Below are 16224 nucleotides of genomic sequence, written 5' to 3'. Positions count from 1 at the left end.
TAGAAAATCTAGATTAAAAGGCCAAAAGGCAGATTGCAGTCTTGTCATTTCACAGTTATGGAGAAGCCAGATTATCCATAACACAATCCAGCCTTTCCATGTAGATTTTTCAGAGTTTGTATGAAATTCATGCTATATAGGATTTAATAGATTAGGGGTTCCTAAGTCCTAGCAAATGCTAGAAAATCAACCCTACAGATATTTTCTCCCTCGAATTAAATACAAGGGACTAATTCATCAAAGAATATTCCCACACGTTCTTGTTTGGCATTCTATAGTCACATAGGTTTTTCCTGATATTTGGTAAAAATTTCCCTGATCTTTTATAGTTATGCAGTTTAAGCATTCAACACTGCCACTGCGCACGGTCCCCTCTTCTAAATCTGACCAGTAGGTATTTTAAAAAGCATTCACAATATCCATTCATTCAAGGCTAAACATTTTATACCATGTATAGCACTTCTTCAGTCCAAACATCCAGCTGCCACAGAGACCAATAGAAGTTGCAGATACAGTTCAAGATCGGTATCTGGCCTTCTGTATATGGACTGTTGGGATAGTTATGAAGAATGTTAGGGACCCAGCAGCAAATGCTTATTCTCCATCCCCAAGTTATTGTTACTTGAGCTTACAGAGCTTCAGTACTAACATAAATGGCTTTTGAAGGATGAGCAATTTGCCAAGGTACACAATCTTTGTTGGCCCTGTACAAAATAAAAGATTGTAGTTGTTTTGTTGTTTTTGAATTGAATCCTAAATATGTTTAACTGACTTTGTAAAAACCAATGTTCTCCAAAGCCAAACAAAAAGAAAATAGAGAGGAAAGAATGAGGCAATGACATTTGCTTTAAAACATTCTGGGTGAAATCCTGGGCCCACCTGATGTTCAGTGGGGCAAGATTTGACCATTTGAATTTATTGGGACTGGCAAAAAGAGTCTCAGTCTACTCTCCTAAAATAATTGTCCCTCCCTTTAGGTAAATGTAACTTTGGATTTGATTAGAAGCCATTAATGAGGTCAAATAATGCTTTAGTCTAGTAGCTAATGTAAACCAAATCTATTTATCACCTTGGCAGTGGCTTCTGCAAGGAAGTTAATGACCATTACTGCTGTGCTACTTAGCCAATCAGAAATCATGCTTTTTGTGCAGAAAAGCAGAAACCGCAATCAATCATCATCATCCCCATCATAATAGCATGTTAAATGGGCCTCTAAAAAGGAAAGAAAAGCAACTTGGCTATTAAGCTCAAATGCATCTTCGAAATTGGTTTCTTTGTACATAGCCCGTCTCAGAAATCTGGATTACATTGGAGGTGAGAGTTCCTTGCAACATAAAAAAGGTGGAATCACTAGGCGATAGGAGAACCCGCATTCGATATTCTATTATATCTTTTTAAAAATAAAAATATATGTTTAAAAAAAATTGGAAAAACAAACCTTTTATTTCCCTGAAGACTAGTTAAAATAATAGGTAAAAGCCTCAATTTCTTATGCAAGAGACACAAGTTTCATGCAAACCATGGATAATCAAATGGGATTTCTTTCTTGTCTCAGCATTGTAAATGGTTAATAGCTTCCATTTTCCATGCACAGATTTATTAAAATTACCCCTCTCCCCCACCAACAACTCACCTTTGTAGTAATGCTTACAAAGTACTCAACAATAGCTAGGCAGTTGGGTAGCTGACACTGCTACATAAAATGACAAACATAATTGTTTCACTTGTTTCTTTTTCTCACCCTCATTTGTTTGTTTTATCCACCTGTTGTCTCATGTCACATGCTAAAGTCCCCTTCCCCCAGTCCTGCACTGTAATCGGCAAGGGTGAACTGGTACACACAACACATCACAGACTTGAGGCCTTAGGGCAGGGGTGGGCAAACTTTTTGGCCTGAGGGCAACATCGGGGAATAGAAATTGTACGGTGGGCCATGAATGCTCACAAAATTGGGGTTAGGGTACAGGAGGGGGTGAGAGCGCTGGTTTGGGGTGAGGGCTCTGGGGTGGGGCTGAGGATGAGGAATTTGGGGTGTAGGAGGATGCTCTGAACTGGATGAGCGGTTCGGAGGGTGGGAGGAGGATCAAGGCTGGGGCAGGGGTGCTGAAAGGGGTGCAGGCTCTGGGGTGGGGTTGGGGATGAGAGGTTTGAGGTACAGGAGGGTGCTCCAGCCTGGGATCGAAGGGTTTGGAGAGTGGGAGGGGGATCAGGGCTGGGGCAGGGGGTTGGGGCATGGGGAGAGGCTCAGGGATGCAGGCTCCAAATGGCGCTTATCTCAAGTGGCTCCCAGAAGCAGTGGCATGTCCCTTCTCTGGCTCTTACGCTGAGGCACAGCCAGGCAGCTCTGCACGCTGCCCCATCTGCAGGCACCACCTCTGCAGCTCCCATTGGAGCGCCAGAGGGGGCCATTGGAGCATGTAGGAGCCAGAGCAGGGCCATGCTGCAGCTTCCAGGAGCCGTGAGGTGCGGCCTGCGACCCAGCACCCCAGCTGGAGTGCCAGTGCGGGGCCAAGCTACAGACCCCCGCTCTCCAGCAGCAGCTTGTGGGCTGGCTTAAAATGGCTCACAGGCCGTAGTTTGCCCACCCCTGCCTTACGGTATGACAACATGGCCAAAAAAAAACCAACACAGCAGAGGGTGTTGGAGCCCAGGTTTACAGCCCTGGGCTCATGCTCTGACACTAAAAATAGCCGTGTAGATAGGTAGGCTCAGGTTGGAGTTCAGCCTCTGAAATCCACACCAGTTCCTGGCTTTCAGAGCCGAACCTCCAGCCCAATCCAGAATATCTACATGGCTATTTTTAGTGCCACAGTCCGAGCCTTCCCCACTGGGTTTTTCTTTTGCTGTGTAGACATACCTTTAGATTGTAATTAAGCCCTTTGGGCAGGAACTGTCTTTTTGTTTTGTGTGCGCACATTGCCAAGTACTCTGGGGCCATGAGCTTTGATTGCGGCCTTTAGGCACTACCATAATTCAAATAATGTAATATTAATAATGATAGTATTGCATATAAAAGAATCTCTGTTAATTCAAAGCTAAATGTGTACAGTTAAAATATGAGGAAATGTGGAAGTTGAATTGATTTGTTGGGGTTGCTGTTCAGCAAAATAAATATGCATATTCAGAATCATTAGATACCTTCCTGGCACAGGAAAGACACAACCTAACTTCTTAACAATTACTACATACCTAATACAATTGACCTAACGTTCAGTATATAAAAAAATCTGAATAAAACTCTCAGAGTAATTGGGTTTTTTGGTGTGTTTTTTGATTGATTTGCTAGTTGAATTTTCAATACTCCAGGCGTGTGATTTAAGAATTTAATGAGAAAAAAAATCGCTGACAAATAGGGAAGACTTTAAAAGAGCTCCTGTCCCTACTTGGGAATGAAGCCACTCCAGCTAACTACATTTAAGCAATGCTTTCCTAGTGAAGTAATAAGAAGAGGGGTTTCCTTTTGAAAAATTACAAAGGTTTTTAGGACTGAAAATGGTAACTCTTTTTCACAGTCAGTTGTTTCCCTGATTTTTAACAGCAAAAGGTACTTGAATCCTGGGTCATTATGCTGCAAGTAAGTTATGGAGAAAGACCCAGTTCTGCATCAGTGCCTTCACAGAGACGATCCACAGTCAATATAGCGCCACATAGTCACTCTGGTGGATCCCAGTGCAAGATCAAGGCCTATGGGGCATTTCTGTCATAGCTCTCTTGGACTCCATGAAGTTCATCATTTAAAAAATAAAAATCCTTGGCTCTTTAACATGTTGGTCTTATATCATACGGGTAGGCAATAAACCATTGCAATTACACTAAGAACCTCAATGGCTGCCAGTTTAAAATCTGAGCTGGATGTAAGGCTGAGCGAGAGCAGGAACTGTCTGATATTAGGATTAGTGGTTTCCCACAAGGATCTGTGTAAGTGATTCCAGGCAGCTCCCTGCAGAGATTCAATACTATTTTGATTAAAATAATACAAACCATGGGGATTTTAGCATTATTTTTATTATAAATTCATGCCTTGTGCCTTTTCTCCAACATCTAGTCCATGATTTTTTTGGATAATTTACCATAAGAGAACCAGTAGGAAAGGGAGCAGGGAATCAGATCACACAAGGGACCTAAAGTCATCGCTGTTTGCTGTTCTCACAAACTCCCATCACAACTGGCACCTATATGGTATTGTCAATAGAGACTGAATGAACTCCCTCCTAGAAGTAGCTCATCTACAGTAGAATTGACTCATTATGGTGACTAAATGTGCACTGCTGTTTGCCTGCGTTGTATGTATGTGGTGGATAAACAGAGGACATCATTGGCAGAGCTGCAACCCTGACACCTTTTGGACCACTAAATTTACTTACAGTTTTTATAAGCTAATACACATGCTGCTGATATTGTGCTCTGAGGAGATAGAGCACTGGCATGGGACTCAGGAAACCTGGATGTATTCCCAGCTCTGGCCTACTGGATGACCTTGGGCAATTCACTTTCATCTCTCTATGCCTCAGTTTCACTACATGTGAAATGGGGCTAATGATACTGACCTCCTTTGTAAAGTGCTTTGACGTCTATTGATGAAAAGTGCTTGAATCTAAAACAGTATGACCCAGGATGACCTTAAGCAACAAAACTTAATATTCCTCTGTACTATGCTTGATGAAGTTAACACTAAGTCATCATTCTTATTTTGAGGTCTTCTAAATTAATGTGGAGCATCAATAAATTGAAGCAATGACTTACCGTAGGAGTTGGGCACCTAACTCCTAAGACTGCTGATTCACACAATGTTATGTGTTTTCTTAAAGTCCCAACTCCTGGATTCTTGTGGTAAGTTAGAGTATCAGATTTATTTGAAAAAATGAAGTATATTTCCATCCCTCGTGGCTGCAGGACAAACATTGAAAATGTGACCCAAATGTGATGCAAAAGATCAAAAACTCAGACAAATAAAAATAACCCAAAATGTATTATTTTGAAATATCTCATAATTTTTAAGCCAATGTAATGAATTATTGAGGCCAGACTCTGGATTTTTGGATGCTGGGGGTTAATATTACTGAACTTTCTTAGCTGCCTTGAAAATCCCAGCCTAAAATCATAGGCAGATGTCTGAGTTCTTCATTTGTTTTTTCTTCCTCAAGACTATCGGTCAAAGCTTGAAGTGTAACATACAGTAAATGTCACAGGAAAAGTGAAATGCTCTTTAACCACAAAATACCACTGTCCACAACATGATTGAAAATGCTGTCTCAAGCTTCTACAGTTTTTTAGTGCTGAATATTAGCTCCTTGAATTGCCTTGTTGTCCTCCATTGGCAAGTTACCTGGCATCACCGTATGTTTGCAAATGCACCTTTCCTGAAAGCCTGCAGCAGAGCTGCCTCCTGTCCAACTTTTGGCGGGAGGCTCCTGCTTTCTGCACTCTTCTCCAGCTGTGCAGCATGCCCCTGCTGCCTTTGGCTTTTCTGGAAGTCATCCAGAGCTTTTCATTTTGTTTTATTCTAAAGGCTTTATGGCCACAGCTACGGAGCATTCCCCACTAACTGCTAGACAGGCAGGAAGCATCAGGCTCAGAGACTCACCTCTTTCCCTGGCCCAGTTGCTATACATGCAGGGAGTGCACTAGGGATTTGGAAGAGATTTGGAAACCCCTCTGCCCTACTTTCTTGATTCCGTAGAGTCTCTTAGAAGGGATGGGTCAAAAGGAGCAGGTGAGAGGGGGTAGGCAGAGAGATCTTGGGGAGGGGGGGGAATAAACAAATGGCGGGGATGGGGGGGAACTGGTGACAAGGAGAAAGGAAAAAAAGACTCAGCCATGCAGAGGAAGATGGGGTGTTGGCCTGATGTTTCTCTAGGGAAGAGAAGCCTACCATCTGCCCTGAAGATGAACTAATTTTAAGAATTGCATTTTCCAATTGTGTAACTGCATTTCCAATAGTCTGTAAAGCATATTTATGTAAATGAGCATCTACTTTATGCAGATTTGGCCTCAGGCATTTGAAGGGCAAGGTAGGCAGGTCTGCTCAGCCAGCATTCCAAGTGTCTTGGCTAGGTGTATAGTCCTGTCTAATGCTGCCAGATACCAGGCTGCAGCTCCTCTGTGCCTGCTAGACTGCAGGTCAGTTTATTTGCCAAGTTTGGAATGTTCGGCAATATGACGTGTGAGTGACTGTGCATGATAAGAGCTAACAAACAGTTTAGGCAGCAGCATATTCAACAAGTGAAACCCATCCGATCAGCACACTTTCATGTCACACTATTTTGCATGGAGGGAAGTTTTGCTGTCATAACACACATCTCTTAGCTCAGTTACAGCTTCAGTAATTTCCAGAAGCGATTCATGGAGACTGCCTTCTGCAATAGGACTCTGAATGCTCAAACAATAGACAGAGGGGTTGGGAATGTCAGCATCATTCCATTTCATTAAGATGCTTTGTCCTGGTTCCCTCTAGTGGTAGGCAGGAGATAAACACACATTATAGTAAGCACTGAGCAGAGCCATATAGAGAATCTAAGATAGAAGTAAGGAAGTGAAAATGGGAGTGAAGTGTGAATGCCATATGCAAAGTGTGCTCACAGAGCCACATGGCATATGTAACTGTGTCTGGGAAAAAACACACACATGTGCAAGTAGTGAGTGTTAATATTTAAACTGTATTGATATGATAGACAGGTGCTTCACGCCTTCTTAGTGCATTCTCGCATTCTAACTAGTGCACACCAGTACTTATATTTATGTTTTCTGGTAACCTGCATACAGCCTCCTTAGTGAGCTGTGGTATCCTCTCCCACCGTTTACATTCCGGGGTGGGTTCTCAGAGCATATGTTCTTCAGCCAGCCTCGGCCTCATCCTCTTTCACCTGTGTTACAGGCTACTTTGGTGGATGTGGATTTTGGGAGATAGGGAAATTGTTTTAATACCTCCTGAACTGTAAAGGTACTGTTGGGCAGCTGTGAATCTGCCCTTTCTTTTCTGTTTTGGCACCATCAGAATTAAATAGCAGGAGTAAGTCTAGAGCATATTATACAAAAGACTTGACAAAAAAGTACCAGTGCATCTACATAGTACTGCCTAATAATAAAACAGGGGTTTGTTACTCAGATGTGCAATCTGGAGGTTTTCAATGCCCAACTTCTTGTGGATGGATGCACAGAGAGCAGCTGTTTTCAAAACAGCTTTCCAACATCAGCGCCTGGCAAGAAGCTTGCAACCTTTTTTTCATATGTGAAAGTTGTCAGAGTTATCCATGCTTTTCCACCACAGTTGGAATGCTTCATTGTGCTTCACATGGGATTACACCTTCAAAACATTTGGAAATTGCAGCTGCCTGCTTACCAAGTAGTATGTCTCTCAGAGAGCATGATTTCTGGCTGAGATGCTGATTTTGATCAATAAATTCCTAAATGGTTTGGTTTCTGACTGCCTTAGAGACCACCTACCCTTTCCAAGTGCCAACCCTCCAGGATTGTCCTGGAGTCTCCAGGAATTAATCTTTAATTTAAAATTATGTCATGTGATGAAACCTCCAAGAATACATCCAACCAAAATTGGCAACCCTAAGACCACTTGTTTCCCTGTAGTATACCATGGCAGTTGCCATCAGCTATGGGGATTTAGCTACTATTCCCCTAGCTTAAATAGGAGTGGGATACTGACAGGGCCTTCTTGATAAGGGGCCCTTAATTTTGGAATTCGGTTCACCCTCTTGGTCCAAAGAGCACTGTTCTTTCTTTCCCTCTTCCTTGTTTTTAAGCTTCAGGGCACCAGGCTTTTCCCTGACGTTAAAGACTGGATGGAGGAAGGGGAGATGCTTACTGGTGTGGGTGTTTGGTGGGTAGTGGTGGTTTTTGTTTTGGTGGGTTTTGTGCCTTCCTCCCTCACCCCCACTTCTTATAATAACTGAACAGCACATAGAGCCCTTGAGCTCGGATAAATAAACTAAATTTAGGAATGTTAATATTACATATGCTGTTTTTTGCTTTTCCTCTTTGTTCCTTTCTTTTTCTTTCCCTCTCCCACTTCTCTCTTTTTTGTGGCTTGACTTTTATCCCAGACTTAACTGGGTCTTCCTTGTTATGTCCTTGGGTGATTTCCAAGCACTAGTCCTTTATACAATTTTTCCTTTTTTTCTGCTGTTTTCTGCAGTCCTTGATACTTCCTTACTCCAGTCTCTCCATCTTTTTTTCCCCTGCCTTTCGCCTTCCAAACATCCAAGCTCCCTCCAAGGGAGGAGAATTTTTTCTCCTGGTATTGAATGAACATACCAACCTGTCTGATTTGGCTAGGAAACTTAGGGTTTGGAGGGAGCGATCTCTGTTTAATGCATATAAGTAAGGTAATTTGGGGGCCCAGGATTTGGTGTATTTAATTTAATTAGAATATATTTTACCAGTGTCAAGCTGTTCTGCTACAGAATTCCATCTGCATACAAAAGTAGGATTACATTTTTTTTTATCATTTAGTTGTTAAAATATTTTTTTGATTGTCTAAAACCCAGGAAATATCCACTGGTATTTTCAAATCGGTTTCCAAAGGCAGATTCCAAGATTTCAATTTAAATCAAACTAAAAGCCTTAACAAAGTTGTCCCTTCTGATCAATTGTAAATGTTGGCAAATATGGTAATTTGTGTCTATTGGCAATTATCTCTTTCTGCCCTATCCTACCCTATGTGTGTGTTGCTAGGCTGTGTAATATAAGACGGGCACAAGTCAGTAGGACTTATAAAAGCAAACTGGAAAATATGAGTATTTCACAAACCGAACCCAAGCATAAAACTTCTGCTCTACTGAGGTAGCAGCAACTAATGTGCTAAATTAAGTACTACTTTTCTTTTGATTATTCCAAAATAATTCATTATAGTTGGAGCAAACTAGTCATCAAGCTCTGTTCCTATATGCAGATTCATACGTCTGTGTTAGGGTGATACAGTTCAAAACATAAAACTAATTGGACTTCTGGTCACCTTGTAGTTGTCTGTAAGTTACCCAGCACCAGGAGGGTAATACATGTCTGAGAATTATGACAAGTCTGATGCCGCAGTTATTGCAAATGTTCTTATAAAAATACAGATTCATTCAACTGGGGAGCGTTGAAAGCCAGTGGTGCATGCCCTGAATTAGAACCTGTCAAAATCAGTGTTGAAGCTTTCCAAACAAGCTATTATAGATATTCACATTTATTAAAGCATTTTTGAGTTGTTTAGTAGGAGGAACTCTATCTATGCAGTGTACACCAACATTAGTACTTTGATGCTGATATGCAGCTTTCTTCTTCCCTCATGTTGCCTCTTTCTCTGGGATCAATTGTCCTCCCTGGCATTTAATAGTTTTAGATTGTCTCGCTGGAATGTCAGCCCTGGTCTACACTGGGGGAGGGGGGGCAGGGGGATCGATCTATGTTATGCAACTTCAGCTACGTGAATAACATAGCTGAAGTCGATGTACTTAGATTGACTTACTGTGATGTCTTTACCGCGGTGAGTCGACTGCTGCCACTCCCACGTCGACTCCGCCTGCGCCTCTCGCGGCGGTGGAGTACAGTAGTCGACGGGACAGCTCTTGGGGGGGTCGATTTATCGCGTCTAGACTAGACACGATAAATCCATCCCTGCTGGATCCATCGCTGCCTGCCAAGCATTTTTTTGTAAAGCTAATAAAAAAAAAAGAAGTTTTATACAAAGGATGCAATTTTGCAACTCTTCCCATTTTGCAGCTCACTCACATAAGTTGTCCTTTTGAACTTGGTGGATTCAGTGGGACTACTCGCATGAGTCATTGCTGCTCAACCTGAGTGAGGTCTACAGAAATGGTCCCTAAAATATCTTGGCTAATGATACAGTCCTGATGCTTATCTCTTTAGTTCAGTGTTATTCTTCAGGGGGAGCTATACCTTTGACCTCTGTCTCTCCATGGGTACCCTTTCCAAGTGACAGCCCTATGCCTGAACTTCTCTGCATCAAATCCCGTGATTCACCCCACTTCAGACTGGATCACCAGGCTGCAGCATCCTGTTGACAAACCATGCTACCTTCAATGGGTCCATCTGGGTTTGGCCCCTGTTATAGACTTCTTTCCAAAAGCATGTGACAAGTATGAAATTACAGTGATTCAGGACAGCTTTTTCAAAACAAGTATTAGGTATTTGTCCACAAGAACATATCAGGTAGGGAAGATAACAATGAAAAGCCTACATGCATGTTATCTTACTTAAACTTTAGCCTTTCCTTGCAACAATATATTATATTATTCCTGCTTGTTTCAGGCACGCGCACACACACCATTGGGGCTGGGCGAGACAGGCTGTACTTCCTACTGCTCCTGCCTTTCTGATGTCTGACCCACCAGTCAATGTGTCTCCCTCAAGTCACAGACTGCCTTTTTATCCTTTTCAACCATTCAATGATTATTTTTTTCAAGAGTCCCTGCCCCTAGATCTCCTGGGGCTTTGAGCAGCACGCCTGAATCTGGTCACACATTTCTTCAGAGGGAGTCTGAGATCGCCTTCCAGCAATGTATTGTCCATTGAATTAGAGTCTTTGCCAGACTCCAGCTGGAATTAACCTTTAGGGTTCCATAAAGCCAGCCACCACACAATAACTACCAAATCTACAGATTATAAACTTCATAAAATTAATACAGATATCTCCCTCATTCTTCATATTCGGTATGTCAGAAAATTAACAGCCATAGGCATACATTTGCAAAAGTGACGAGTGATTTAGAGTGCCTCTGTTCTGGGATGCCCAACTTGAGACATCTTAAAGGAGCCTGATTTTCAGAGGCTCAGCTCTTTCTGAAAATCAAGCCCCTTTACCCCTTTAAGGTATCAGAAGTTGGGGCACACAAAAAATGGAAGCACTCAAAATCACTAGTCTCCTTTGAAAATCTAAGCTTTATCATAGAGCATGATTCATTCAATTCAGAAAGTTTTAAATAAAATTTCTATGAAACATTTTGAAAACAAACACCTGGTTCTGTTTCAAAACCTATACAGTTGAAATTTTACTTACGTTAAACCTCATTTGTACATTCAGCGCCAGTAATACAAGGCTGAGTGCTCTCTGCCAGTAGCAGTATTGTGATAAGCAATCTTCTTAACAGAGATTGTGCACTCAGATAGAAGAAAATATTCTTTACAGTCTGTCTGGTTTGGGGTGTTTTCCTTTCTTTTCCTGAAGCTTTGGCTGTTGAAGCCTTTTTGAAAGTCTCCAGAGCCTGGACAGCCTTAAAAGCTTCCTTCCTTTATACCTGTATTTGCTTTAGCAAAAAGAACTGGGGAGTGTCTTCTTTGAAGAGATGAATTAAAAATTCTATATCACTTTGAGCATCATAGTCATTTGTTCGTGATTTAATTATAACAAGAGTTATTGTCTGCAATTAATTACAACTGGATTAAAATAAACAGTAAACAGTTTAACAAAGGAGCTGAGGGTCTGTGTGTCAAGGCAGCAGTGCTTGAAGAACTCCCCATGGTGCTGCTGCCTCATTACTCTGGGCTGCAGTGCCAGAGGGCCCCTTCATTCAACATGGTTTCAGCATGGAGGCACCTGACTGCCCCAGACACCTTCCTCTCATATTGTCTTTCTTCCCATGCAACATGCAAATCCAGGCTAACCCCCATCCTGCCCACCTCAAGTCTCAATCCCTTGTGTCCCCCCACCCTGGGTATATTCTGTTTGCCTCTCCATATCCTCCCTTTCCTCCCATGGCTCCCCCGCCACAGAGTCCCCTCTTTCTTCTGGAGTCCATCTTCATACCTCCTGTTGCCAGCCTGCCTCCCCACATCTCTGGAAGTATGGACAATGCACAGCTGGTGGAGCGGGTTGGCAGCACTGGAAAACAGAAATAGCTGCTGGATCTGAGCAATTCCTTTGGTTAATCTTGGCATAACTCAATTTAGATGATACTGAGTAAGGAGACTAGCACTTTGTGTTTAATTTCAGATGTTAAAAGTGGCCTGCACCTCTGTTGTAGACTGTGTTTACATGTGATGTTTGGAATGTATGAGGACTGTGGTTGGTGCGGTGGGGGGGCTAATAACAGAGGAACCCAATGAAACATGAGGAAAATAAGGTAAAATTTCCCAAAGGACGCATTTTTAAATGGTTTCTTCTGGAAGAGTTAGTAAATGCTTTACAAAAAAATAAATGACATAGAAAAGTCAATTTCCCTCTAAAATATTGTGCTGAAATTTGAAAACAAAATTCAAAATGTAAAGCATGAAATGGAGATTTTAGTCTTGCAATAAATGCAGATCTCAATGCAGTCTTAACTATGGAATTGCTACTGCCACGTCCATAAAAATTTCTGTTAAACAGCTGCTAATCTGCTCACTGTATCTGTTAACATTCATTTCTTTGATAATCAGTTCATATTTATTCTACATCCCGTACAACATCTCTTTTATGGCAACTACATTAAATGAACATTTGGAGGCACATAAAGTGTTATGGAATTTATTATTTAACTATTCCAAACATGTCTCCTACAGTCTTTTTTTATATCTATCAGTAAAGCAGTGTGAAAAATAAAAACTACAAATAAGGAAGCTGCTCACTAAAACTTTAATTTCCTTTTGAAGTGGCAGTCTCTAGTTCAACTTCCAGTAATCATGCTTTCCACTCTACTTGGCTGCTTTAAGCAATTAATTTTTCTGTATTTTCACTGTCAGCTTTCCTTTTGTGATTCACTGATGTAAATTTGTCAAATTCGGTTACCGCTTTTGTTGTGCCCTGTGTAATTTTAGAGATTTTTATGTGTTGAGTTGAGAGAATACCTTGCAGATCTGATAGGCCGAATACATTTCAAGACACACAAATGATTCTCCTCTTTAAAACCCCATTGGTTATCACATTATGTATTTTTGTCACGTATGTCAATGAAAAGTGTGGTAATCAGAAGAGGTCATATTAAAGTTTACTTATGTGAAGATAATTCTCATCATTCTCTTGATTTTTTGCAAGACCAATTCATCATCATTATTCTTATTATTATGTATTATTTGTTTGTATTACAACAGTGTCTAGAAGCTTGGACTGAATCAATAAAATAAACAGACATGTTTTTCTTTATAAGACTTCAATGAAAACATAGATGTACACTGAAACATTGCCAATATCAGAAGGACTTGATGGTTATCAGCATAGATGCCTGATTGAACAGTCCTCTGACCTTGGTCATTGTTTACTGGTAACCTTGACCTGCATCTATGAGTAGTCCACTAGTCTGTCAAATAAAACAGTGGAGAAATGCTGCTCATTAAAATTGACTGTGTGGATCAGAGGCACTTCTTTACCTAGGCTCTGACTTCAAGCTAGGTTGGTTTATCAGGCCATAATGCCAGGTGGGTTACAAGAATGATTATACAGAGAGAAGTAAACAATTTCCTCTAAACATGATTAACATTTTAAAGATGGTTTTTAAATTTTTGCTGCATGCGTACCTTGTGAGTACATTAGACAAATCAAATAATTCCTGCTGATTAATCTAAACTGCAAGTTACATTCTTTGTTGTTTATTTCCAAGTATGTAGATAGATAATGCTTGCTTTGTTATATTAATGTTCTTTGTGTAAATATTCAATTGAGGGAAATATACAAATTCAACACAATATTTTTAGATACTTGCTCAAAGGTTGATAAAAGGTTTGGCTACAAATGAAATCTGTTGGTTTTTACATTTAAATTTACTAACAGTGTGCCACTTTGTGTGTGTTTCTTTTTCTCTTCCAGTGCCACCTTGGGCCTTAATAGCCATAGCCATAGTTGCAGTCCTATTAATCCTTACCTGCTGCTTTTGTCTCTGTAAGAAATGCTTGTTCAAAAAGAAGAACAAGAAGAAGGGAAAGGAAAAGGGAGGGAAGAACGCTATTAACATGAAAGATGTTAAAGATTTAGGGAAGACCATGAAAGACCAGGTAAAGTAGCCATCCTGTTCTTGGACACTGTTTATGTTTAAAGTGTTAAGTCTTCTAGCAATTATCTATTTTTGGTATTGCTCAATGGTTGGATAGTGGTGCTGTGTAGTGGAGACCAGCTGTATGTGCTTTGTCTTGGAGTTTCAGTTAGTAACCCCCTGGTGCCCATTGAAGGATGCCGATTCTACATGCACTGGTGCATGCTACTGATGGCAGCACTAGTCAATGCTTTCAAGGCAGCCAGTTAACTTCTCTCCTAATGAGAGGAGGAATACTGCAACTGGTCCATATAGAAGAGAGGTTTTTTGAGAAAATGGTGGTCTCAAAAATATAGCTGTGGGAGAGTCTTACAGCCATATCTATACAGGACTTTGACCAGGACCAGGTGCAATAGTGAGGTAGAGAGAACCCATGTTTGGATGAGTGGGGTACTAATCAAGGTCTTGTGAGACTAAATGACATGCAAGTGTGGACCTGGGCTACTAAAGCTCTTGCTGCACAAAAACAGAAGCTTACCTAGAGAAAGACCGAAAGCAAAGTGCAGCAGAAGAATGGTGGAAGAGATGCAAAGGAACAGGGGAAAGGGATGAGAAAAGGAAAGAATAAAAGAAAATTGGACAGGGGGATGAAGGCAGGGTTATATATGTGGGAGGGAGAAGATTAAAGGTGACAGAATACAGTTTTAGCTGAGAGCCAGTGAATGGCTTAGGGACAGATTCTCATGCTGCTGTTTGCACAACATTAATTTGAGAACAGCAGAGAAATACTTGCTTCCGACCTGTTTTGTGTGAGAGAGGTGCTATACTTGGGCACTAACTGGAAGGTTGCAGGACCCTGCATCTAATCCAATGTTCCCTTGGAACCACAGAATAGATTAGCATTGATCTGGAAGAAGACTGACTTTGACCAGAGGAAAATTCCACAGTGTTGGCTCTCTTGTGGGATGGGATGGTAAAGAGTTCAGATGTAAGGTAAATACACAGGGTGGCAAAATACAAACTAAACATCTTCACTAGTTATCTGATTAGTGCTAGGGTTGATAAGTGGGGATAAAATCACACTGTTGTGTAGATCATTTGGAAGTATTTCAGCAGCTAAGGACACACACGGAAGTATGTTTTTCAAATGTAGATTCAGGAGAATTAAGGAACTGCAGGACAAAACCTTTTCAGCTGGAGTAGGTGCTTCAGCTTCACTTCTGCAAATAATTAAGATTTTGCATGGGGAAGATTAGAATCCAGAGGCACTCTTTGTGCACTTGGGATCTAATCCTGCACCCCTGGAGTCAGTGAAAGTTCCACAGTTGACTTCAGCAGCAGCAGGATCAGGCCCTTTACAGCATGCAGTATCAAGCCAGAGAGCTCTTTAATATTCCCTTACTCCTTACATTTGCAGGCCCATTGACTAAATTTAGAGGCACAGTTTGCACATAACTGAAAATGGACTCTTCATTTACAGTGGCTAGCGCTGAAATGTGGACACACCATTTGAAAGCAATTAGCTTTACCAAGATATTACAGGCATTCCCTATACTTAGTAAGTAATATTGTGGGGAAAGCTCATTACCTTAAGACTGTATGGATCAACATTTTAATGGTGACCACTGTATATAGTTTCCTGTCATCAGAAGTCCCACAAAATATGTTAAATTCCACTGTTAAAGGGATCAGTGAAGTGAAGCTCAGAATATTATTGAACAGAAAACTTGGATCCTCTCTTGCAAAAGTCTAATGAGAAGTTTGGTTTACTTAATATGATAAATGTGAAAGAAATTTCTTATACTGTCTTGATTCAGGCACTTTGAGGAGGCATTCTTGGACTCCCTGTGTTTGAGCTATAGAATTTGTTCTCGTTTATTAATATTAAGTAATTGTCAGGTATTTCCCTCTGAGAAATTGTCTGAAAAAGCAGTTAATTAAATGCTGAGTTCGTCCTGGCCAACTTTAGCAAACTTTTACCCGTGGAAGCAAAAATAATTGGAAAATACTGTTTGAGCATATTGGGGATAAAATGCAGTGTGTTTGTTTGTGTGCTATCAAATGATACTAATGATAACAAACCTAACATTTCTTTGTAGGATAAGTAGTAGATATCTATGTGAGATTTGTCAGTAGATATCTGTGTGAGATTTGTTCTATATCATATAAGACTGTTCTTTTACTTATAGTATATTATTAAGTGTTGTTTATTATACTTGTTATGACCTGGATAAATGACCAATGACTCTAGCATTGACCTGTATTTAAAATATAAAATTGCGCTTAATAGTTAATGATGAGTTTGACACACAGTCCCTTTTTGGAG

General features: G+C 40.8%; 1 protein-coding gene across 9 annotated transcripts in view; it reads left to right on the top strand.

Moving 5' to 3' along the window:
- SYT1 (synaptotagmin 1) overlaps window positions 1–16224 on the top strand; it is a 512267-nt gene that overhangs the window by 365514 nt on the left and 130529 nt on the right. For all 9 annotated transcript variants that reach the window (XM_073327692.1, XM_073327691.1, XM_073327688.1 and 6 more), the window contains one exon: window positions 13736–13920. In XM_073327692.1, the coding sequence (XP_073183793.1) occupies window positions 13736–13920 (185 nt within the window). The remainder of the gene's footprint in view (window positions 1–13735; window positions 13921–16224) is intronic.

This window comes from Lepidochelys kempii, chromosome 1 (genome assembly GCF_965140265.1).
Source record: "Lepidochelys kempii isolate rLepKem1 chromosome 1, rLepKem1.hap2, whole genome shotgun sequence".
Classification (NCBI taxonomy): Eukaryota; Metazoa; Chordata; order Testudines; family Cheloniidae; genus Lepidochelys; species Lepidochelys kempii.
The sequence above is the reverse complement of the archived record's forward strand: the minus strand, read 5'-3'. Positions and strand labels throughout refer to the sequence as shown.